At 42.2% G+C, this 25,717-nt stretch overlaps 1 protein-coding gene across 1 annotated transcript; it reads left to right on the top strand.

The window, feature by feature from the left end:
* Positions 1–1,212: 1,212 nt before the first annotated feature.
* Positions 1,213–23,564, top strand: LOC121578374 (CTTNBP2 N-terminal-like protein). The gene is made up of 5 exons (XM_041892720.2): positions 1,213–1,384; positions 8,239–8,346; positions 20,715–20,948; positions 21,156–21,263; positions 21,350–23,564. The coding sequence occupies exons 1-5, from the start codon at positions 1,346–1,348 to the stop codon at positions 22,625–22,627; spliced, it is 1,767 nt and encodes a 588-aa protein (XP_041748654.1). The 5' UTR covers positions 1,213–1,345; the 3' UTR covers positions 22,628–23,564.
* Positions 23,565–25,717: the final 2,153 nt, after the last annotated feature.

Here is a 25,717-nt window from a genome sequence, read left to right as displayed (position 1 = left end):
TATGCAGTATAAACTCCCTATTGTTTAAATATTACGTCACTGTATTGTTTGCCTAATGTTAAGAAGCATTCCTAATCCCTACTCAAAAGCTTTCTGAGGAGAGGATATTCTAATAAAAAGAGAATGCATGGGTACTAGCCAGGTGCTGATAAGCAAAACATCACACATGGGATGATGTGAGACAATCCTGTCTGAAGTCACAGAGAAGAATGCACCTCTAGCCACACGCAAGTCAACACCTGCATTTGGGTGACTGCTCTGTTGACTGTGCTTTGTTCTAGCTGAGATGATGACGTACTGGAATATGGACCATTTGAGAGAAACCACAACACAAGACAGGATGGCAGACTTTGACTCTGGAGTCTGAACCACAGCTAGGTATTTTAGGTTGAGTAAAGACAATTACATGAAAGCACAAGCAGAGAGACTGTTTCACCTTCTCAGTGTCTTACAAACAAGATTTGTATTATCTCAACCCACCATGTGGCGTGTAGTAACAACAGATAGGATTATCTGAGAGGAGAGAACTGTAATACCCTCTAATCCTGCAAAAAATCCCAGGGATTTTTATGTTAAATTTGTCTGGGAAACAAAGGAATGTGATCAACTGGTTTATAAAGTCAGGTAGCTATGAGATATAAACTCATGTGACTCATCCACCTTTAATTTCATTGATCAGATCACTTTATAAAACTCATGATGATGATTTTAATTTGTTTACATTTCCATATGTCTGTGATTATTAAAGTAGCCTATCCAAAGTGCATAATTTGGAACAGTGAAGAATAAAGTGTTATTACGTGGTCATTATTAAGGTAGCCTATTTGAAGTGAGTAAAAGTTACAGATACAGTAGCGTAGGCTACTCTAGAAACATGAATGTTCCATGATCACGGCGCATTTTTTTGCTATCTGATAGAAATCACAACATACCCTAAAGATTTCAATGTTTTTCGTGCGCTCCTCATATCGTATGAGCTGCAATGCGACGTGAAAACGTCTCTTTGAAAACTAAACCACCTTGAGCATAGAACAAAAATGTTACATTAACATTTCAAGTGAAGCACAGTTTGTAAGAGATAAGGCAAAATAAAGTAACGTATAGGAAATTAACAAATCAAGAGGCAAAGACTTGTGGGAAAAATTCTAAACAAAGAAATCCATCCTAACCCATGCAACAGCCTCCTTTCAATGCCTCCTGCGTCTGAGGTAGACACATCTTATAGGTCAACACTCTGAATTCGGCCTTGCCTATAGGCTGATGGACATGTCACATTTGAACTAATTTCTTCCGTATAGGAAACTGAAGACGCAAGACAAGCCAATTTTGACAATTGGTAAAGTTGATGTTGGAGTTTACAAAGGCATTGAAAAGACATATGAAGGTATGTTAATTGTCGAGGATAAACTTTTATATAATTATGAATAGCCAGACACTCGAATCTGCACAGCTGTCGTTGTAATACAATTGTTTATCCTTATGTCTATGGTTTATCCGAAGTAGCCTATACAATAACATTTTGAGAAGTGTAACATACACGAAACATTGTTGCTCATTAACTGAACTAAACGTAGAGGGGTTTTGTAGGATCTTCAATGTCCTGATAGAGATTGGCTAATACTATAGAAATATATATTATTCATGCGTTGTGCTTGTTTCTCTGTTTTATTTATCCTGATTTGGTAGACATGCTTGTAATGATAGTCTGTCCTTAATTTAGTTATGTGAAACCAGGCTATATCATGTGACTGAACAAATGTTATAAATTGTCTATTTATTGTCTAGTGTTATATTTTCCACCTCTGTCAGAAAATGTTACCTCACACAATAGCGTTTTACATTGTAACATTGTTGCAACAAAAAGACAAGACTACATGAGTAGCTTATCCACTAATTCTGATTTATCATTGAGATGGTTAGCTAGTATTTCCTAAAGCTGGCATAGTGAGGTCCGAAATTACATCAGACTTAATGGAAATGAACCAGGAGGACATCAATGAATTATAATGGCTTTGCAAAATATATTTTTTGTTTGTAATAGCACTGACATGATACTGAAATTCTAATTATTGCACACAGACATGAATGAGAACCCAAATGTAGGTAGCTACAGTATGCTGCTGACTTTGAAAAGGAATAATAATGTCAGTTATTACTTTGATCTGATCCAGTCTCTTGACACAAAAAGTGGTATTGAGTTAACCTCTACGGGATCGGTGTCCTATATACGGGACGGTTGAGCTAACGTGCGCTAATGTGATTAGCATGAAAAAAACGGGCAAATTATGCGTACTTTCTATATGAAACACCATTTTCCACCAACATGATAGAGTGGCTAATGCCTAGGAATGCTACTTCCTGATGTTGCGCCCTGCGTTCAGCTAGGGGTAAACAACACTGGGGATTAGTATTTAGCCACTCTAGCATTGTGGTGGAAAATGGTGTTTCATAAGGGAGGATGTATATTTTGCCCTTTTTTTCCAAACCTTTTCGCCATTAAATAAAGTTAAGTAGGAAATCGAAGCATTTGCAGCCTGAATGGAGGATAATGTTTTAGATACGAACCGGTCCACGGGGGATACGAGTGTATTGCCGGCCACATACAATGCGTTTGGAGGTAAAAATGAACTCAATATAGCAATCTGCCAGCCTTTGGGCTATGACCTGCAGAGACTGAGTCAGTCAGTCAGTTAGTGAGTCATTGTGCAGCAGGCCAAAGGCATCTGCTACTTCTGTGCTATGACTCATCGACATTACTGATTGGCTTAGCCACAGCTGGGAAGTATGTTGGTCACTTCCCCAGCTAGCACGACCGGTAAAACTGAATGTTTTTTAAATATTCTGAGAACAGAAGTGAACATTTTGCCTGTTCTGGGAATGTTTATTTGTAGGTTGCAGTGAGGTTCTGAGAACGTTGTACTCTGGTTCCTTGAAAGTTTTCCTGGGAGGTTTTATTAAGATCAGGTGTAGCCAATAGGTCGTTTTCCATAAAATGTCACAATAAGTTTGATTTGGCTGCTGGGGAGGCAAGGAGACCCCAGCTCAGCTAAAACCATTGACAACTGTGTGTCGTTTTCAAGGGATTGTTAAATAAATGTTATAACTATTTGCTTTTAATATCATCACCTGCTGGAGATGATGAATATGAAGTCGAAAAATGGCGAAGTTTCCCTTTAACACTTTACACTTGTGGCTGAATTGAAATGTTTCTTAAAGAAGAAATATGAAAAGCATATGCATAACCATGGTAGCAATTGAAAGGAAACAGTTAGGAGATAATGGGAAAATTATTAGACCAAAGGTAAGTGCACAACAGTTCACCTGACACAAGACTGACTCCAAACATTACACTGTTGATTTTATGCGCATTTTACATTTACTGTACTTTTCGCAGCATTTGTTGATAACAAAATCTGAAAATACTCTACATACATTCAGTAACATGATAAGTCTATTCCTGGAAAATGTGGGGTAGATGCAACATAAGACAAAACATTACAAGGGTTTGAGTGAGAGGACTAACTGGTGTCTCCCAGTGGCCACACAGTTCCTAAGCAATTTTAATGCACTTATTTGACTCAAAGAAGAGTCTTCAACCATAAGACTTTTTTGAGCTCTCCTATATGTGTCATTGAGGAACTAGAGCAACACAACCCTGCATTCCCGCCATCACACAATTATTGTTGTTTATGCAATCCAAAACCGGTCCATTATAAATCGCAATCTACGTCAGGTGGGCATAATTTGAAAGCGTGTTCTATTGCCAACATGACTAGCTAAGTTATAAAATACGATCTTACAGTGTTAGGCTTTCACAAGGCAATTCAGAGAAACAGATCGTAAGTTTGGTGCGCATAGAACGTGCATTCAGGTGCATGTGCCGTGACATTTTTCTTACAAATAAACAAACATAGGCTCATTCTGTTCAGAACATCCCAGGGTATGACGCCATGTCACCTTGCAACTGTACATCAAACATAGTGATCATAAACGTTGACCCTGTATATGACATGAGTTTTATGATATGGAAATGTGAAGTGCACATTTGGACTCATGGGTGTTTGGCTTGCTTGTATGACATCAAAGCGGTATTTATTATAATCCTCAACATCTCATCTTTCAAAATACATCTTAATACAAGTCATCTTAATTTACAGCATTTCACTCACTCAGAAAATTTGCTGAAGTTGTCCAATTACCGGGAGCGATGGGGGCAACTTCATGTTACGCGCAGTGCTCAAATTCAGAACTTCTGTCAGTCAAAACCCGTACAGTGCTGTGAAGTGCAGAGCCAGAGCGCTTATTAGTGCCCAAATCTGCCATTTTCAAACCGTATATGGGTACGAGTGTAAAGGGCTACTGTTCTCGGAACATTTTGAGAACATGACTTCAAATAGAACCACAAGGAAACCTGTAGGAAATGTTATGCTGAGGTATTGAAATTCCCACTGATTAATATTGTTTCTTAACCTTCTCTGAACTATTTGAGAACATTCCCAATGTCAAACCAGTTGGAGAACATTCCTAGAACATTACCAAAATTGAAATTAAATGTAACCATGTTTGAACTTTTAGGAAACGTTCTGTTAAAGTAATAAAATACCAAGAAAATAATATTTTATTGTCAAGTTCCTTTAAAAAAAACAGTTCCAGAAAGTTGTGGGATGGTTGTATGCAAAATAACCATAGGACAACCATGCTCTGGTTCTCAGAACAATATGCGCTAGCTGGGTTCAAGTTAGGAAAACTGACAAATGCATGACAAATCTGGCAACCTGCATAAGCTTGAACTCAGAGAGAGCGAGAGAGACAGAGACAGAGAAATACACAGAGAGAGAGCGAGATAGAGAGAAAGAGACACAGAGAGAGAGAGAGAGAGCCTCTGAGGTTCAGTTAGAAGTTTGTTAACGTACCATTATAAGGGGCAAATGGCTGACTAGGCTTAAAACAAACAAAGATAAAAGGATTATAGACCCAGGCATTTCTTTAGGAAGCGGAAATGAACGAGTGTGGGAATATTTGGATTTCCCATGCATGCCATCTCTTTCAGTAACATTACCCATGCTTTCTATTTGAATAAGACATTACTAGTGAGTGTATATTCAGTCATACAAGCGGCTGTGAAATTAGTGAGGCTGTAAAAGCAGACTGAAGGAAGTGGGAAGTTTAGTTAGCATGCTAGCCATGTGGTCAGCCCACAAACCAAACCATGAGGAACTGGAGATTGAAGAACACATCTAAAGATCATAGATCTTCTCGGATCTGAGATGAAACTGCCAGAAAGAACCATAATGTATTAGTGGAATAACTTTAGTGCAATAATAGATTTAGACTAGAGGAAGCAAATATTTTACTTCCTAAAATTATTCTGTTGTATTACTGCTGCTGCCTCCTTTGCTATTGTCCCAGAGCTCAGAAAAGTGAATTTAATTGATTCATATCCCATAGTCTAGACATCCATTCAGATTTTTTTAGTGTCTTGTTATTGATCTGACAGATGCAGGGAGAGCTTAGCCCCCATGATGCTGTACAGTAGCAGCTCCAATCAAAGCTCCCATCTCATTATGCAACGCTCAGAGCTCCTGCTGGCCCCTCCTGATGACTTCATGATATGGAAACTTCTACTGGGCGACCACAGAGCTCGTATCAGAGAAGGCCTGCTGAATGCTTAGCGGTTGAAGCAGCATGGCTCACAGACTGTACTGGGTGGATGGGGAACTAACCAAGACAAGGGGCTGAGGCAGGCACATCAGACAGAGAGACATTTACTCTGATGTTTTAGGTCTTCTATTATGATTCAAAATTCAAAAGGCACTCACACATCTGAGCTATCTTTGTTGCAGGTGCATGGTAACAGTTGAATAAGATGAGAAAAAATAGCTTTTGAGCTCTGACGAAGGCCTTGAGGCTGATACGTAAAGCTTAATAAAGAGCAGTGATAATAGCAAGAGCAGTGTGCGGGTTTCTTCTTTTTTCTCATTTTTTCCCAGATCTTCTATTATGGCCATGGATAATCAGATATGGGGACGCTAATGGACTATAATGCTCACAGGTTTATTTTTATTTTTTTCTGGTCAGGTCACCTGGTCAGGAAGCCCTCCTGGCCCTATGAGTGTTGGTTCATCCAAGTTCAACAGAGCACCCTCTTGATTATCTTGTCACATATGACAGTCTTTTTCCAACCAACTAATAATATCCCAAAGAGCACACCATGTGTTTTCTACTCTTTTAAGGACCCCATCACTTAGTGGGATACTGTATGAACTACACTGATTCCAAAGCCTGGTCTGCATGTGTTGGCTGGTCAGAATGTGGTTGTATGTTTGAGGTGTGGATACCACAGAGTTGTCAACAGACCCAGGGCAGCTGCACTAAGTAAAGAATACAAAGACACCACAGCAGATCTTAAACATTCTCTACCCTGCCTTTTAACAAAACCACAAACTCTCAAGAGGCCCAACCAAAAGTTGGAGGGAGAGAGGATCGCAAAGCACAACTTGTTGAGTCTTGATATGAACAAATGGGAACGAATGAGGGCAAACAGCTCATTGTCAGTTACTTAATATCTTGTCAACAACTTTGTGATAATGTGGATGTAGATTGGGACTGTTTTTTCCCCCCTCTATCTGCTCACCATATGTTGGCCTGTGTGTGTGTGAGTTATTTGCCTTCACATGTATGATGTAAACAGGCTCCTCACAAAGACAAATGAACCATGAGAGTGAGTGGAAAATGCAGTGATTTTCTCTCAGTTTACCAAAGCTTTTAGCTTTTATTAACGATGGTCCAGACCCAGTAGGGCCTGGTAAATGCATCTAGTGTTTTATTAGTGGCAAATTGTGACATTATTGGATTAAAATGCTGCCTGTTATACAACGGCTGATTGGTTAAAACCGCATTCCAGCCGGTGTCTATTCCACAAGTTGCCACCGGCTAAATCTATGACGTTAAAATGCCTTTTTACTCTGTTCCATCTGACTGCACAATCCACTGTCTCATCAGCCCAGCCAGGCAATTTATAAACTTGATCGCCACTATAAAAAGCATCTAGACATTATCTCACATTTCTTTTAGACTAACATTTTGTTTTCAACTGGGAGATTTGTATAAACCTTGCTGTCTGTCTCTCCGACATTTGCAACATTGTTTCAATATTGAAATTCGATCTCCTGCTGTCCCATAGTAATAAACGTGTCGGGACGAGACAGGCAGGCAGGCAGCCATTCGAAATCATGAATCGTCCAGCATAATTTTTATGGATATATACAAAAAAATTTAAACCGAAAAAAGGTCAAATGAATTGCAGCTAATTTGCAGTCTTTCCAGCTTCAGTTTGAAGTGATTGTGTTACTGTAGCTGTGTTGTTGGCTAGCTCCTCTGAACAGTGTCTTGATGAGTGAGCACATTTTCTATGCCATGCGAAATCGCTCCTCATTAGCTCATTGTTATGGATGTATCCAAATAAATGTCACTAGAAAACTACTTAAACAAATGCAAATGCAGCTATTTTGCTGTTATTATGGCTGCACTTTTTGCCGTGACTGTAAGTTAGCCGTAGTTGGCTAGCTAGCAAGCAAGGGATAAGAACGTTGCCAGCCAGTATGGCAATGGAACATTTTGAACGAACGACTGGGTCGAGTCCATAGATACAGAACAAAAAGACTGAACGACTGGGTCTCTAGCAACCCTAGATTTGTGTCGGGACTATATCTTGTGGAAGGATTAAATAGTATGAATAAATTAATCAAAATAACGTTTCTAATGAAAATACGTCAATCATTATTTGAATATGTTGGTAACCCGTTGTATAAAAGTGATAATGCCCTCGAAGCCGGTGTTTGGAGGATATATTGGCTCGACTTCGTCTTGGGCCTAACAACACCTGTGCCAATATATCCTCCAAACACCGGCTTTGAGGGCATTATCACTTAAATATCCAAGCCTTTGCCAGATTTGTGCTCAATTTTGCACTGTTAACATTTCTTTAAAATCATAGGTCCACAATGACCCACAGGACTCAAGGATGCTTTAACCTAAGTACAGTATAGGCCAATCATATCCAAATATCCTGTATAAATACACAAAGGAAAAAATACGTATTCACATTACTTATATGTTGGTATATTATAACAATGAGTAAAGGACAAAACTTCCTGCACAATGTACTTATAGTGAACATTAGAATTGAAAATGAATTGGCCCTCTTGTAATGATCCAGCTCCTGTCCCCTGCCCACAGGAGTCACAGATGAATATGGAGAGCCTGAGCAAGCCAGAGCTGCTGATGCTCTTCAGTGTCCTGGAGGGAGAGCTGGAGGCTCGCGACCTGGTCATCGAGACCCTCAGGGTAAGAGCTATCCATCGTCTTTCCCCTTGTGGAATTTCCAGGCAGGACCCAAATGCCCCTCAATGATGCCACCATTACCTACAGTGGGGAAAAAAAGTATTTAGTCAGCCACCAATTGTGCAAGTTCTCCCACTTAAAAAGATGAGAGAGGCCTGTAATTTTCACCATAGGTACACGTCAACTATGACAGACAAATTGAGGAAAAAAATTCCAGAAAATCACATTGTAGGATTTTTTATGAATTTATTTGCAAATGATGGTGGAAAATAAGTATTTGGTCACCTACAAACAAGCAAGATTTCTGGCTCTCACAGACCTGTAACTTCTTCTTTAAGAGGCTCCTCTGTCCTCCACTCGTTACCTGTATTAATGGCACCTGTTTGAACTTGTTATCAGTATAAAAGACACCTGTCCACAACCTCAAACAGTCACACTCCAAACTCCACTATGGCCAAGACCAAAGAGCTGTCAAAGGACACCAGAAACAAAATTGTAGACCTGCACCAGGCTGGGAAGACTGAATCTGCAATAGGTAAGCAGCTTGGTTTGAATAAATCAACTGTGGGAGCAATTATTAGGAAATGGAAGACATACAAGACCACTGATAATCTCCCTCGATCTGGGGCTCCACGCAAGATCTCACCCCGTGGGGTCAAAATGATCACAAGAACGGTGAGCAAAAATCCCAGAACCACATGGGGGACCTAGTGAATGACCTGTAGAGAGCTGGGACCAAAGTAACAAAGCCTACCATCAGTAACACACTATGCCGCCAGGGACTCAAATCATGCATTGCAAGATGTGTCCCCCTGCTTAAGCCAGTACATGTCCAGGCCCGTCTGAAGTTTGCTAGAGTGCATTTGGATGATCCAGAAGAGGATTGGGAGAATGTCATATGGTCAGATGAAACCAAAATATAACTTTTTGGTAAAAACTCAACTCGTCGTGTTTGGAGGACAAAGAATGCTGAGTTGCATCCAACGAACACCATACCTACTGTGAAGCATGGGGCTGGAAACATCATGCTTTGGGGCTGTTTTTCTGCAAAGGGACCAGGACGACTGATCCGTGTAAAGGAAAGAATGAATGGGGCCATGTATCGTGAGATTTTGAGTGAAAACCTCCTTCCATCAGCAAGGGCATTGAAGATGAAACGTGGCTGGGTCTTTCAGCATGACAATGATCCCAAACACACCGCCCGGGCAACGAAGGAGTGGCTTCGTAATAAGCATATCAAGGTCCTGGAGTGGCCTAGCCAGTCTCCACATCTCAACCCCATAGAAAATCTTTGGAGGGAGTTGAAAGTCCGTGTTGCCCAGCGACAGCCCCAAAACATCACTGCTCTAGAGGAGATCTGCATGGAGGAATGGGCCAAAATACCAGCAACAGTGTGTGAAAACCTTGTGAACACTTACAGAAAACGTTTGACCTGTGTCATTGCCAACAAAGGGTATATAACAAAGTATTGAGAAACTTTTGTTATTGACCAAATACTTATTTTCCACCATAATTTGCAAATAAATTCATTAAAAATCCTACAATGTGATTTTCTGGATTTTTTTTTCTCATTTTGTCTGTCATAATTGACATGTACCTATGATGAAAATTACAGGCCTCTCTCATCTTTTTAAGTGGGAGAACTTGCACAATTTGTGGCTGACTAAATACTTTTTTTCCCCACTGTATAATATGAGGTCTGAAGCATAGAGATACAACTATGATTTATAATTATGTCTGAGGAGTTGTTACCATGGTTGGGGTCAATTTTGAATTTCAGAATTTAATTCAATTTAAACAATTAATTTGAATTGAATTTGAACTGGCCACACCCCACAGGAAGAAGTAAAAAAAAAAGTAATTCAGACCCATTCAACTAAGACATGAAACATGAAAGTCTCATTCATTTGACAAATATTTTATCAAAAGTATATACCACTTATTAATGCAAGGAATACACATACCATTTCAAATATTAGTTTGATTACAACTCAGATTTCAAACAGTAATTTTCTTTATCATGAAATGTTACATTGTTCCCTTCAATACTGCAGTGTTTGATGTAATGCATTCTGGGAAATGTATTCTGATATTTAAAAACATTAAGGGAATTATGAATTATTATAGACAACCCACAACATGATCTTATAATATTTCCAGACCACTGTAATCTTTTTTTACAATTTTTTTGGGAAAAGGAGTTTTAAAATGTTTCAACCTTATGCTACATGGTATTGGTAACCATACATGATGTCAAAATAAACATTTCAATAGAGATAAATAAGCCATTAGAATTTCATTGAATTCAAATTCAAATTCTGCTTCCTGTGGTATGTGGCCAATTCAAATTAATTTTTCAAATGATAGAATTGACCCCAACCCAGTCAAGTCGTTTGTTGGGCACGTCATTAATCAAACAAAGTAACTCGGTAACCATATTTCTATCCTGTATAAAGCTGCCCGTTGAAGTACATAATTTAGCAATGTGAAATATATTATTTGAATAATGATACAAGTGTGGATTCATTAGTTATTGTCAAATTTAACCTACCTCGTGTTTGTTTGAAGCGCACTGTTTCCCTGTTGACTAGCCCTATATAGGATTCCTCGCATCCACGCATGGTGTCCTAGATGGCTACAATCCAGAGCCCGGAAAATATTTGGCAAAAATGTTTAGGGGGGTAGTTGTTTCCGAAAATCCTGTTACTGAAGGCAAATCTATAATCAGTAACTCCTTGTCTGTCCATCCAGATTGTACATATGTGGATATCTGTATAGAAACCGTCTAAACCAAATTTTCTCCAAACCGGTACTTACTACGCATTATAAAATCCGGACGGATGGATAAGGAGTTACGGATTATAGATATGCATTCAGTAACAGTATTTTCAGAAACAAGTACCCCCCTTAAAATGTAAGCTGAATATTTTCAGGGCTCTGCATTGTACCCACCTAGGACACCATGCACGGATATGACACAAGCTAATGGGTGTGTGTTCATGTAAAACGTTTGTTTATGAGATGATGATATGTCTATGGTGGTAAATGATGCATTCATTGTAGAAATGTATTTTGAGCTATCATGTTGTAACATTCCTAGCGAAGGACGGTTCCTGGAAAGAGTAGGCCTACTTTCTCAGTTTGACCTTTGCCGGGGAGATAGCAGTAGTTGAAGTAGTAGTTGAAGTAGTTGAATGCCTGAACAGTTTTTTTTATTGCTGAGAATATATTTGATTGATCGAAGTATTTATGTCAGCTTCAAGTTTATCTTTTTTTAAACTGGCCAAGTCATACTGCACCTGTAAATATTGTAAATAAAATCCTCTCAATGAGGTGAACCGTCAACATCCTGTCTGACTCCTAACTCTCCGCTCCACCGCCTTCGGCTCATGCTTCACAGGAATCGCAGATGTAAGATAGCCAGGTTAGTGGTCCACAAACTGGGACTGTTGTTCGAGAGCAGAGTTAGCCATTACCTAATAGCCTCTCTTACCAGGCTTCTAGTAGTACTGTACTGTACACACGGGACAGCTGGAGACGAGACAGACTACCCATTACCTGACCTCCCATTTGAATTTTAAATTTAAAATTTTATTTCACCTTTATTTAACCAGGTAAACCAGTTGAAAACAAGTTCTCATTTACAACTGCGACCTGGCCAAGATAAAGCAAAGCAGTGCGATAAAAAACAACAACACAGAGTTACATATGGGGTAAACAAAACATAAAGTCAAAAATACAACAGAAGATATTATATACAGTGTGTGCAAATGTAGCAAGTTATGGAGGTAAGGCAATAAATAGGCCATAGTGCAAAATAATTACAATTTAGTATTAACACAGGAATGATAGATGTGCAAGAGATGATGTGCAATGATTTAACCTGACTTTAATTGATGGGATGTCCTTTAGCCAACCAGGGAAAAAGCTCTACTTTAGTAGCCACAGTATACAGCCACGTATTCCAATTCATCCTGTCAATGCACCTGGGATGTCAGGCTGTCTGGCTGTGGGAAGATAACCCTCTATCTGTCTGCAGTCTGAGGATTGTCTCTGGCTAATAACCCACATTTTCCATTCATCCTTTAAAGGTAGACTCAGGAAGATTACATTCACATACACAATGTGGTGTGCAGACAACAAAAAAACGGTACAACAGCAGCATAATTAAAATCTACCATAACTGCTGCAGGCTCATCCTAACGTGTATTGATTTAGTTGCATGTTCGACAAGTCATGTTGAGTTTTTATTGATCACCATGACTGCTGATTAGTACCAAGTACAATACAAAGTAACCTGAGTAATACAACAAACTATATCTAGGTGAACAAACTGCAGAAATCAAGGTCCCCTAGAACATTAATGTATTGTGTCTAGACCATAATCTACACATCTCCTGGGCACTGGCCATCTAAGGCAAGGTAATTGAATGCACCGTGCTGGGTGGGTGGAAGATGACTATGTGTGCAGTGAGACTTGGAGTGAACAAATAAACAAAGGCCTTAACTGGAGCCGTGGGGATGTGTGGCTGACTGTGTGGCTTCACTGACACTAAATCACCCTGATCTGTAAACTCATTCCTTGGTTGCCTAAGCAGTAGTCTCTTGTGGCCAGCAATGGTTCTGAGATTACCTCAAAACAGTGTGCACTGGAATATGGAATCTCTTCTTGCACTCACATGAAAGAAAAGTGAACAACATTACAACAATGGATCCCATAGTTACTCAAATTGAGAAAGGCTGAGGACTAGAATAACAACTTTTCTTCTTTTGGTTTTCAGTAGGTGTATGTTTTCATTTCCCGCTACAAAACAAAGAACCGTGTGTTAGGTAGCATATGAACTCACCAATATTTGGAGCAACAGATCATGTGAACAATTCTTATAGCTCAAGGCACTCAGTCTCTTGCTAATTTTGAATCACCACAGTATTTTTATGAGAACTATTCAGTATGTGGTTCAACAGAGCAGCCACAAGCTGCCATTGACGTGGTATTGTATGTGTTTCACTGTCAGTCACATGGTGATTCCTATTTCCAATGAGTCTAAAGGTTTACATTTGTTATATTACCTTTTTTTTTTTACTCATTTCTTATAATGGCATGGTATGCTGGGAAATCAAGTTGGGTTAATATGACAGATATTTCTGTGTTCTGTTTCTACAATGTTTTATGATAATGTCTAAAGCTATTCTCACTGTTTACCAGTATCCATCCATAGCTCATTTTACCTGCTTCTCCTTATGCTGTGGCATGCTGCAGAAAGTTGGAGCCTAGCGATGCCCATATTTGGCACACACTAGTGTGGGAAAAAAGGAAGTACAAAATGTTAGAATTGGGACCGTTTCGTGCCTGCTAGCAATGCCACATTAGCGCAGGAATGAGTGAATAAGCTTTGGTTGACCTGGCTGTTAAACATTAGCAACGTCAGGAATGTGTTTCATGTCAGTCCTCCTCCTCCTCACACTCCCCCCTTCTCGAAAGCACCACTGGAACACCAAACAGCCTCCCTTTGTGCTGCAGTGTGTGTGTGTGTGTGTGTGTGTGTGTGTGTGTGTGTGTGTGTGTGTGTGTGTGTGTGTGTGTGTGTGTGTGTGTGGACATGTTTAACTATTCTTGTGGGGACCAGAAGAATAGTAAACAAACATACAATTGACCAACTGGGGACATTTTGTTAGTCCCCATGAGGTCAAATGCTATTTCTAGGGGGTTTAGGGTTAAGGTTAGAATTAGTGTTAGGGTTAGAATTACGTTAATAATAATATAATATGCCATTTAGCAGACGCTTTTATCCAAAGCGACTTACAGTCATGTGTGCATAAATGTTTACGTATGGGTTAAGGGTTAGGGTTAGGAGCTAGGGTTAGGTTTAGGGTTAAGGTTAGGGTTAAGGTTAGGGCAAGGGTAAGAGTACGGGTTAGGGTTAGGTTTAGGGTTAGGGGTAAGGGAAAATAGGATTTTTAATGGGACTGAATTGTGTGTCCCCACAAGGTTAGCTGTACAAGACTGTGTGTGTGTGTGTGCGTGTGTGCGTGTGTGCGTGCGTGCGTACGTGTGTGTTTGTGTTCTGCGGGGGACGCACCGTCATCTTAATTTCCTTGTGTTTACTCTATTGGAGGTGACATGTGTCACAGCAGTCACTGTTGAGTGAGAGGCCTGGATGGATGACAACGATTGTTAGAGGACTTGGCTGTAGCACAAACAGATCTGGGACCAGGCTATAACATAGTGAGAGAGGAGTAAGCTACAGTACATACAGATCTGGGACCAGGCTTGGTGCTTGGTGTGGGGACCATTGCACTGGACAGTTGTGTTATGATGTGTGAGGCTGAGGAATGTTCCCTCTCTCTCCTGGGTCATACAGGTCAGATACAGGACCAGGGTATTGGGTAATGGCTAATGACTAGCTGTCATGCACCAGACTGTGCCCACTGTGTGTTTCAGAGAAATGTTTCAAGTCTTGCAGGTCCTTATTTTCCATCCTTTTTGATCTGCCCTCTCATATCCCAACGGACCAGATCAAATAACAGCATGAACAAGACTTCACAGCCTCTGTATCCTGATATCTTTACCGATGGATAGATATTACAGTGCCTTGCAAAAGTATTCATCCCCCTTGCCGTTTTTCTTATTTTGTAGCATTACAACCTGTAATTTAAATTGATTTTTATTTGGATTTCATGTAATGGACATACACAAAATAGTCAAAATTGGTGAAGTGAAATGAAAAAAATAACTTGTTAATTTTTTTTTTTTTTTTATAAATAACGGAAAAGGGGTGTGTGCATATGCATTCACCCCCTCTGCTATGAAGCCCCTAAATAAGATCTGGTGCAACCAATTACCTTCAGAAATCACATAATTAGTTAAATAAAGTCCACCTGTGAGCAATCTAAGTGTCACATGATCTGTCACATGATCTCAGTATATATACACCTGTTCTGAAAGGCCCCAGAGTCTGCAACACCACTAAGCAAGGGGCACCACCAAGCAAGCAGCACCGTGAAGACCAAGGAGAAGTACAGATCAGGGTTGGGTTATAAAAAAATATCGGAAACTTTGAACATCCCACAAAGCACCATTAAATCCATTATTAAAAAATGGAAAGAATATGGCACCACAACAAACCTGCCAAGAGAGGGCCGCCCACCAAAAACTCACGGACCAGGCAAGGAGGGCATTAATCAGAGAGGCAACAAAGAGACCAAAGATAACACTGAAGGAGCTGCAAAGCTCCATAGCGGAGATTGGAGTATCTGTCCATAGGACCACTTTAAGCCATACACTCCACAGAGCTGGGCTTTCCGGAAGAGTGGCCAGAAAAAAGCCATTGCTTAAAGAAAGAAATAAGCAAACACGTTTGGTGTTTGCCAAAAGGCATGTGGTCAAATGAGACTAAAATTGAGATTTTTGGCCGTCAAGGAAATCGCTATGTCTGGCGCAAACCCAACACCTCTTATCACCCCGAGAACACCATCCCCACAGTGAAGCATGGTGGTGGCAGCATCATGCTGTGGGCATGTTTTTCATCGGCAAGGACTGGGAAACTGGTCAGAATTGAAGGAATGATGGATGGCGCTAAATACAGCGGGGGGGGGGTTATGCACACTCAAGTGTTCTGTTTTTTTTTGTGTTATTTCTTGTTTGTTTCACAAGCAAAAATATTTTGCATCTTCAAAGTGGTAGGCATGTTGTGTACATCAAATGAAACAAACCCCCCAAAAATCTATTTTAATTCCCGGTTGTAAGGCAACAAAATAGGAAAAATGTCAAGGGGGGGTGAATACTTTCGCAAGCCACTGTACAGTGGGGAAAAAAAGTATTTAGTCAGCCACCAATTGTGCAAGTTCTCCCACAGAAAAAGATGAGAGAGGCCTGTAATTTTCATCATAGGTACACGTCAAATATGACAGACAAATTGAGAAGAAAAAATCCAGAAAATCACATTGTAGGATTTTTAATGAATTTATTTGCAAATTATGGTGGAAAATAAGTATTTGGTCACCTACAAACAAGCAAGATTTCTGGCTCTCACAGACCTGTAACTTCTTCTTTAAGAGGCTCCTCTGTCCTCCACTCGTTATCTGTATTAATGGCACCTGTTTGAACTTGTTATCAGTATAAAAGACACCTGTCCACAACCTCAAACAGTCACACTCCAAACTCCACTATGGCCAAGACCAAAGAGCTGTCAAAGGACACCAGAAACAAAATTGTAGACCTGCACCAGGCTGGGAAGACTGAATCTGCAATAGGTAAGCAGCTTGGTTTGAAGAAATCAACTGTGGGAGCAATTATTAGGAAATGGAAGACATACAAGAGCACTGATAATCTCCCTCGATCTGGGGCTCCACGCAAGATCTCACCCCGTGGGGTCAAAATGATCACAAGAACGGTGAGCAAAAATCCCAGAACCACACGGGGGGACCTAGTGAATGACCTGCAGAGAGCTGGGACCAAAGTAACAAAGCCTACCATCAGTAACACACTACGCCGCCAGGGACTCAAATCCTGCAGTGCAAGACGTGTCCCCCTGCTTAAGCCAGTACATGTCCAGGCCCGTCTGAAGTTTGCTAGAGTGCATTTGGATGATCCAGAAGAGGATTGGGAGAATGTCATATTGTCAGATGAAACCAAAATAGAACGTTTTGGTAAAAACTCAACTCGTCGTGTTTGGAGGACAAAGAATGCTGAGTTGCATCCAAAGAACACCATACCTACTGTGAAGCATGGGGGTGGAAACATCATGCTTTGGGGCTGTTTTTCTGCAAAGGGACCAGGACGACTGATCCGTGTAAAGGAAAGAATGAATGGGGCCATGTATCGTGAGATTTTGAGTGAAAACCTCCTTCCATCAGCAAGGGCATTGAAGATGAAACGTGGCTGGGTCTTTCAGCATGACAATGATCCCAAACACACCACCCGGGCAACGAAGGAGTGGCTTCGTAAGAAGCATTTCAAGGTCCTGGAGTGGCCTAGCCAGTCTCCAGATCTCAACCCCATAGAAAATCTTTGGAGGGAGTTGAAAGTCTGTGTTGCCCAGCGACAGCCCCAAAACATCACTGCTCTAGAGGAGATCTGCATGGAGGAATGGGCCAAAATACCAGCAACAGTGTGTGAAAACCTTGGGAAGACTTACAGGAAACGTTTGACCTCTGTCATTGCCAACAAAGGGTATATAACAAAGGATTGAGAAACTTTTGTTATTGACCAAATACTTATTTTCCACCATAATTTGCAAATAAATTCATTAAAAATCCTACTGTGATTTTCTGGATTTTTTTTTCTCATTTTGTCTGTCATAGTTGACGTGTACCTATGATGAAAATTACAGGCCTCTGTCATCTTTTTAAGTGGGAGAACTTGCACAATTGGTGGCTGACTAAATACTTTTTTCCCCACTGTATATATGACATTGGCATATGTTTTGTTCCTGCCTAGCAGAGACACACCATTGGGCGCACACTCTACTAGCTTAGCCGACTGCTCAGCCGAACACAACATTGGTCGTACAGTGCCTGCCCTCCAGGACACCTACAGTCGTGGTCAAAAGTTTTGAGAATGAAAAAAATACTAATTTTCACAAAGTCTGCTGCCTCAGTTTTGATGATGGCAATTTGCATATACTCCAGAATGTCACAAAAGGACCAGCTGCCATCATGTCAGTGATTCTCTCGTTAACACAGGTGAGAGTGTTGACGAGGACAAGGCTGGAGATCACTCTGTCATGCTGATTGAGTTAGAAAAACAGACTGGAAGCTTTAAAAGGAGGGTGGTGCTTGAAATCATTTTTCTTCCTCTGTTAACCATGGTTACCTGCAAGGAAACATGTGCCGTCATCATTGCTTTGCACAAAAAGGGCTTCACAGGCAAGGATATTGCCGCTAGTAAGATTGCACCTAAATCAGCCATTTATCGGATCATCAAGAACTTCAAGGAGAGAGGTTGAATTGTTGTGAAGAATGCCCAAGAAAGTCCAGCAAGCGCCAGGACCGTCTCCTAAAGTTGATTCAGCTGTGGGATCGGGGCACCACCAGTGCAGAGCTTGCTCAGGAATGGCAGCAGGCAGGTGTGAGTGCATCTGCACGCACAGTGAGGTGAAGACTTTTGGAGGATGGCCTGGTGTCAAGAAGGGCAGCAAAGAAGCCACTTCTCTCCAGGAAAAATATCAGGGACAGACTGATATTCTGCAAAAGGTACAGGGATTGAACTGCTGAGGACTGGGGTAAAGTAATTTTCTCTGATGAATCCCCTTTCCGATTGTTTGGGGCATCCGGAAAACACCTTGTCCGGAGAAGACAAGGTGAGCGCTACCATCAGTCCTGTGTCATGCCAACAGTAAAGCATCCTAAGACCATTCATGTGTGGGGTTGCTTCTCAGCCAAGGGAGTGGGCTCACTCACATTTTTGCCTAAGAACACAGCCATGAATAAAGAATGGTACCAACACATCCTCAGAGAGCAACTTCTCCCAACCATCCAAGAACAGTTTGGTGACGACCAATGCCTTTTCCAGCATGATGGAGCACCTTGCCATAAGGCAAAAGGGATAACTAAGTGGCTCGGGGAACAGAACATCGACATTTTGGGTCCATGGCCAGGAAACTCCCCAGACCTTAATCCCATTGAGAACTTGTAGTCAATCCTCAAGAGGCGGGTGGACAAACAAAACCCCACAAATTCTGACTTACTCCAAGCATTGATTATGCAAGAATGGGCTGCCATCAGTCAGGATGTGGCCCAGAAGTTAATTGACAGCATGCCAGGGCGGATTGCAGAGGTCTTGAAAAAGAAGGGTCAACACTGCAAATATTGACTCTTTGCATAAACTTAATGTAATTGTCAATAAAAGCCTTTGACACTTATGGAATGCTTGTAATTATACTTCAGTATACCATAGTAACATCTGACAAAAATATCTCATAACACTGAAGCAGCGAACTTTGTGAAGACCAATACTTGTGTCGTTCTCAAAACTTTTGACCACGACTGTACAACACCCGGTGTCGCAGGAAGGCCAAGAAGATCATCAGGGGCCATCCGTGCCACGGCCTGTTCTCCCCGCTTCCATCACAGACGCGGGCAGTGTAGTATCATCATGGCAAAAACGGACAGTTTGGCTAATAGCTTCTACCAGACCATCAGGCTGCTGAATAGCCACCACTAGGCAGCTACCTACTACCTGCTCCCCACCCCCTCAACAGACATTTACCCTGCCCCACCCCACTGGACATTTATCAGTGTTACAGTTGTAAATATGTATTTATTGTTATTTTTTAAAATTGTAATTATTTGTATTGTTTCACTCACTTCCCTTTGACCTGCACTGTTGGAGCACGGCGCTTAAGAATTTCACTGTACCCTGCAATTACATATGCGACCCTGTGCATGTGACTAATAAACTCTAATTTAATCAACTAATCATAGTCTCGAATCAAGAGTTTTTAAATAGTTGAATCAGGTGTGCTTCTGCTAGGCAAAAGCTTGCACCCAGAGGCAACAACTGACCCTCAGTGGATAAGAATGGCCATCCCTTAGACCTGTGCCTTGTTTCCGTACAACCACCACATTGACTCCTTCAGCCAGGTTCACTGCAGCTCAGAGGCAAGTTGCTGAAGTCGCCATTGTTCCCCATGCACTGGTAGAGTAAAGGTCTAGTCAGCCCTGGCCCAGACCCCAGCAGGAGCAGCCACCGTACAAATGCGCTGACTGAAGACAGACAACATCTGTTGCTTCTTCCTCTTTCTCTAGCACACTTTCCTCTTCTGCCTGCTCCCTCGCTCTCTTCTCCCCCCCCCTCTCTCTCCCTCTCTACTTCTTCCTCTTCTGCCTGCTCTACTGCTTTCCCTCTCACCCTCTCTTTCTCTCTCTCCTGCTCTCTCCCTATCTCTATCTTCCTGGTAGGGATGGGAATCCCCACACCCATAGAAAATATGGTTGATGTTTCTCTTGGCATGTTACGTTTGCCGCTGTGGCTGACTTCCTGTTTAGCAAGCAGTGGAGGGAAGATTATTGCAGCAGGCCTGAAGGAAGGGAAAGAGCAGCATGCAGAAACTGAAAAGAAACAGATTATGGGTTTTGGAAGTCGCTGGGGAGCCAGGTTAGACTTGTGCATAGTGTATTGTTTATTGTACATGTAGCTGCATAGTACTAGTGGCTGTCTGATTATCATATTTGACTTTCTTATATACTTACAAAACTGTAACATATCTCAGGGAGAGAGTATGTTTATTCAGGTAGAAACTTAAATTACTGTTACAGTAAGAGCTGATTGAACAATAACAATAACCATTATACACAATATAACCCGTTTTGACACACATACAGTACTCTACCCCAGTGTTTCTCAACCCTCGTCTCCTCTCCTCCCTCAGGCCCAGTGCAGAGACACATATGTGGAGAAGCGCTATGGGAAGTACAACCTGAGTGACCCGTTCCTGGCTCTGCAGAGGGACGGTGAGGCCTTGGGGGGGCAGAGCCCTGGGGTCCACCAGGCTGCAGCCTGCTCTAGCCCCCTGGCTGTGCTCAAGCAGGTGGTCACCCACTGCAGGAGGATGCAGGAGAAGATGCTCGCCCAGCTAGCTGCAGCCGAGAGCAGGCACAGGAGGGTAGGGCTGGGTGTTGTGGCTGGGGCTTAGATGCCAACCCCTCCACTTTTGATTAGATTAAAGATAAACAAAACTAGCTGACAACCGAAGCATAACTAATCAGGAGGGGTTATTTTCCACCAGGGAAATTGCATTTAGTTAGCAGATTATCCTGACCTGGGAATGTATCATTTCTGTGTCTCTGTCTCCCCCCTGTGGTTGTGTCAGGTCATTGCAGATCTGGAGGAGGCGAGTAGAAGGCATGCAGAGGACACCGCCGAGGGCGATGATGTCACTTGCATCCTAGAAAAGGAGAGGGAACGCCTCTTGCAACAGGTAGAGATAACATCAATATCTGAGTGATAACTGCTATAGGATTCCATTTTTAAAATGTAACCTATTGTACTCTATTCTGCCTTTAGCTGGAGTTTGAGCGGGGCCAGGTGCGTCGTCTGGAGAAGGAACAGAAGAAGGTCCTCGTGCAGCTGGAGGAGGAGCGGTTGCAGCACAAGCAGCTTTCCTCTGCCCTGGCCAAGGAGTGCAAGTGGGCCAGTCAGCGGGCCCTGGAGGAGGGCCACCGCCTGGCTGAGGCAGGCCGTAGGCTGGAGAAGGAGCAGGGGGAGATCCTGGCCCTGAGGGCCGAGCTGCAGGAGGAGAGGAGGAGGGCCTTGCAGATGGAGGCCAGGGTGGAGGAGCGGCTGGCTGAGTTCGACACGGAGAAGGAGCAGCTCCGCTCTCGGCTCAAGAGGGAGGAGGCCCAGTGCTGCCTGCTGCAGGAGCAGGTGGAGGCGCTGAGGAGAGAGCTGCAGGGAGAGAGGGGAGCTGAGGAGGAGGAAGAGAGGAGAGACTCTCCTGTGGACACCAGTGGAGGGTCACCACTACTACGACCACCACCACACTCCAGCCAGGTAGAGGGGGGTAAGGAGCCTAAAGTCAACAGGCACGACTTCCTCAGGGAGGACGCCCTTCCAGACAGACTGGGCCTGGACAACTGGAGTGAGAACAGCAGCCCTGTCCTGCTATCCCCTGCCCTCCTGAATCAGAGCCTGTCCCCCTGCAGCACAGGGTCCTCCTCCCTCACCTCCTCCCCCTGCTCCTCTCCTCAGCTGGCCAAACGGCTGGCCCTGGCCACCAGCCCCAGCTACCAGTCCTCCTACCAGGCAGGCATCAACCAGCGCTTCCACGCTGCTCGCCACAAGTTCCAGGGCCACACTGAAGCAGAGCAGCAACAGCAGGATGGAAGAGGGGGTGGCAGCCTGCCCCAGTCACCCAGAGACCTGTCCCCATCCCCTGAGCCCGTCCCTGTCTCTGTCCCCAGGCCAGCCAAGCAGCTGGCCCGCAGCACAGTCACCCAGGTCCTGTCCCGCTTCACAGTCCAGCAGGGGGCCAAACCTCCGCCACCTAACAACTCTCCCTTCGGCACTGACTACCGTAACCTGGCCCTGACCCCATCCTCCCCTGTCATCCCCAGGGCCTCTGGTGCTCTGCCCCTAGGGGTCCGCTCCCCCACCATCCCCCGAGCAGACAGGGGCAACCCTCCCCCCATTCCCCCTAAGAAGCCTGGCCTGGCCCAGTCTCCAGCGCCACCCGTCCATGGTACCAGAGCCAGACACTTTCCTGAGCTGTCAGGAAGCTGTGGTCTCACCAGCAGCAAGGAGAACGTTAAAGAGCTGGACATGGTGGTTTCCTCCATCAGCTAGCCTAGCCTGCTACTGGGTGCTACTAGTGCTGTGTTCTTTTATACTGCTCACACGTTTGTATGCTAAGGCACGCTCCAAAACACTGTCAAGTTAACTGTATTTATTTTACATGCATTCTGCTTCATTTTTATTATAGCACTATAGATGTGTTTGTATTTATCCATTTTTGGTTTGCTGAGTTGTTAATAATTTAAGAAGAAGAAGCAGTAAAATGGTGAAAAATGTGCCAACATACATGTCAGTTGCTGGGTACTTTTCAAAGGTTTGCTAAGAAGAGCATGCAATGTCATGGGACAATCAAATGTCTCTCTATGCACTACTTATAAAACAGCTTCTGAATTTGAGTTAGGAAATAAGCATATCTCTAAATCAAGATTTGGATTTAACCTACTGTGTTGTTCTGGAAATACTGAACAAAATAAGAGAGCTTATCTTGAACTGAAGAGTTTAATACTGAAACTAGGCTGCTTACAAACACATTATTATAATGATTATATTTCCTAAAATGGCACAGGATTTTACAATTCCATATCTTCAAGGCTTAATAAGTTGGCAGTATTATGTGTATATACAGTATTCTGTGTATATGCAGTATTCTGTGTATATGCAGTATTATTAATACTATTATGTATTATGTGTAGCGAATATTTGCTCTCATACCAATTGTCTGGTCAAACATTTAGAATGTATATTTTTACACGGTCAGAGCACAATATATATATTTTTACACCCGCATATTGGTTTGTCATATAGCTATTATACTGCAAATATAAATATTTAATTCAGTTTTTATACGGTACATTAAATATTGCCTTAGTATTTCACTTGGCTATCAGGACTAGTAATCAGCGCTGCTGAACGGGGAGAATCTCAATTGCATACTCCTTGCATCCTCTCTCCTCGCCTCCTTCTCAAAACCCATTGGAGGCGAAGGTCAAAGCAGAGGGACCTCTGGCTTTCTCATCCAATGGGTTTTGAGAAGGAGGCGAAGAGAGTGGATGCAAGGAGTATGCAATTGAGATTATCCCATTGTTTAGTAAGACAATCAAGTATTGTAGTTATAGTATTATAAAGAATTTACTGTACTATCGCTTGTGTTATTTACCCCATAGCTGTTTTGGCAATGATGAGGGGGTAGTTGTGGGGGGAAATATCATAAAGTATTATATATCATAAAAATGTATGGTAATATATTTTATTATTATCACGTAATGAGTTCTGCTTGCATTTGTTGTTCATTTGATTGAAGATGAGAAACGGCAGAAGAAATGAGTACTGTGTCAGACAGGGAAAAGAGAAAAGGCTGTGCACGCTGTTTTTGGTGCTCCCAAAATCATATTTTACAGTAGTCAGATTATTATGTATTGTATTGCATTGCAAAACCTTTTAGACTTCCATGCATATGATTGAATGTTTATTTGTAATTATTTAATATCTTGCTTATCATATGATTTGTTACAGCATTATCCATGATAGATATAAAAAGAGTCCACTCAATTCCTCAACCTCACTGCATCTAGTCATACATGTATATCTATTGATCAATTACTGTGATCCGGTAGTTTTCAATACACATTTAAAAATCAACCATGCTTTTCTCTTTTTACTTGTTGTCTATTGATTTCTTCTGGTCTATGTTTTGAATCCCACTGCTTGTGGATCTATCCACCAGGTGTCACTGTCTCATTACCTAGCAGTCGAAGGTATTCTCTCACTGTCTCTCATGTCTGCTATAGAGCTCCCAGCCAGCAGGTAACACTGTCAAATCACTGTGTACCCACACCCATACTACATACACAATGAATGGAGCTCGCTCTAATCACAGCCAACAGAAAAGGATTGGAGGAAGTGGTACAGTTGTAATTACCACACCACACACACTTCTCACTTCCCATGAATAAGGCACTCTTGCTAAGTATGAATCAATAGGATCAAACACATAACTCTTCCACTTTGATACATGATTTAATAAAAGAAATACCTACATATTTTCCTTTTGAAAGAGTGGTGCTTTTCATTCATACTCAGTATAATATATTATTATTATATTTTTTTTTTGGGGGGGTATTTTATTTGGATCCCCATTAGCTGTTGCAAATGTAACTTACATTCTTGCATTAGTTCTATATAATAACATGAAACAGTAACATGCACATGAAGAAGTCGGGTTTAATATTATGGTATTGAAGGTCACACTTGAACCACTGAGGAACTGATCCAAATTCCATTCTCTATGCGTTGGTCATGGCCTGCTGTGTGTGTGTGTGTGAGTGTGTGTGTGCGTGTGGCCTGGGATACATGGGCCGCTGGGGCTTGGAGAGGGGAGAGGAGAGGAAACCTCAACTCCTACCCAGTCACTTCAGCACAGCACAGCAAGCAGTGGCTGATTAGGAATGTGGAGTTAGGAAATTGTTGCACAAATCGCATGTGAAATCATGTGCATTACTCTGCACCTCATTACCAGTTGTGCTGTTGCTACAACCCAAAACATGCATGTGGTATTCTTGTGGTGTGTGTACGTCTGTTGGGTGTTGATTCAATCTGGAGAAGCACAAAGGCAGCCACTACATGTTATAAAATTGCAATGAAAATAGTGGCCCAATTTTTTTGGGATCATTTTCAACTTGTTTCATACAGTCTGTGGTACAAAATGTAACAGTACAGTAAATCTATGCAATTGCTGTCTGATCCAAAGTCAGTCCATTAAGCTCAGCACTCTGTTGCTCATATTTATCAACATGGTATGCACACATATCTCCTACATGGCCCAACATGTTACTTACTTTAGCCCGGTATCTAAAGCCAAAACCAGATCATTTCAGAGTGAACGTACGATATGGAGTGTAGAGCAGATCAGCACACGCTGACCGACTGACCGGCCAGCGGGCCGGCTGCTGCCTGCCTGCAAAGGAACAGAGCGAGTCACCTCCACTGCTCAACTCACCTCATTAACATTCCTTTGTGGGACAGCAGGGATGCGTTGTGAGGCCAACACAGACATGTCTGGCCTCCAGCAAAGCTCTCTCAGTAAACACAGAAAATAAAGACAAATGACATGGACAATATTATTGGCACCCCAGAGCTAGTAGT

The sequence above is a fragment of the Coregonus clupeaformis genome, chromosome 12 (genome assembly GCF_020615455.1).
Source record: "Coregonus clupeaformis isolate EN_2021a chromosome 12, ASM2061545v1, whole genome shotgun sequence".
In the NCBI taxonomy this organism is placed as follows: Eukaryota; Metazoa; Chordata; class Actinopteri; order Salmoniformes; family Salmonidae; genus Coregonus; species Coregonus clupeaformis.
Note: the sequence above shows the minus strand (reverse complement) of the source record. Positions and strands in the feature narration are given on the sequence as shown.

Coding starts and splice junctions, on each gene's coding strand:
- LOC121578374 (XM_041892720.2), top strand. CDS start 1,346: ATGTTGGAGTTTACAAAGGCATTGAAAAGACATATGAAG. Junction 1,385..8,238: donor CATTGAAAAGACATATGAAG/GTATGTTAATTG, acceptor CCCTGCCCACAG/GAGTCACAGATGAATATGGA. Junction 20,949..21,155: donor CCGAGAGCAGGCACAGGAGG/GTAGGGCTGGGT, acceptor TGGTTGTGTCAG/GTCATTGCAGATCTGGAGGA.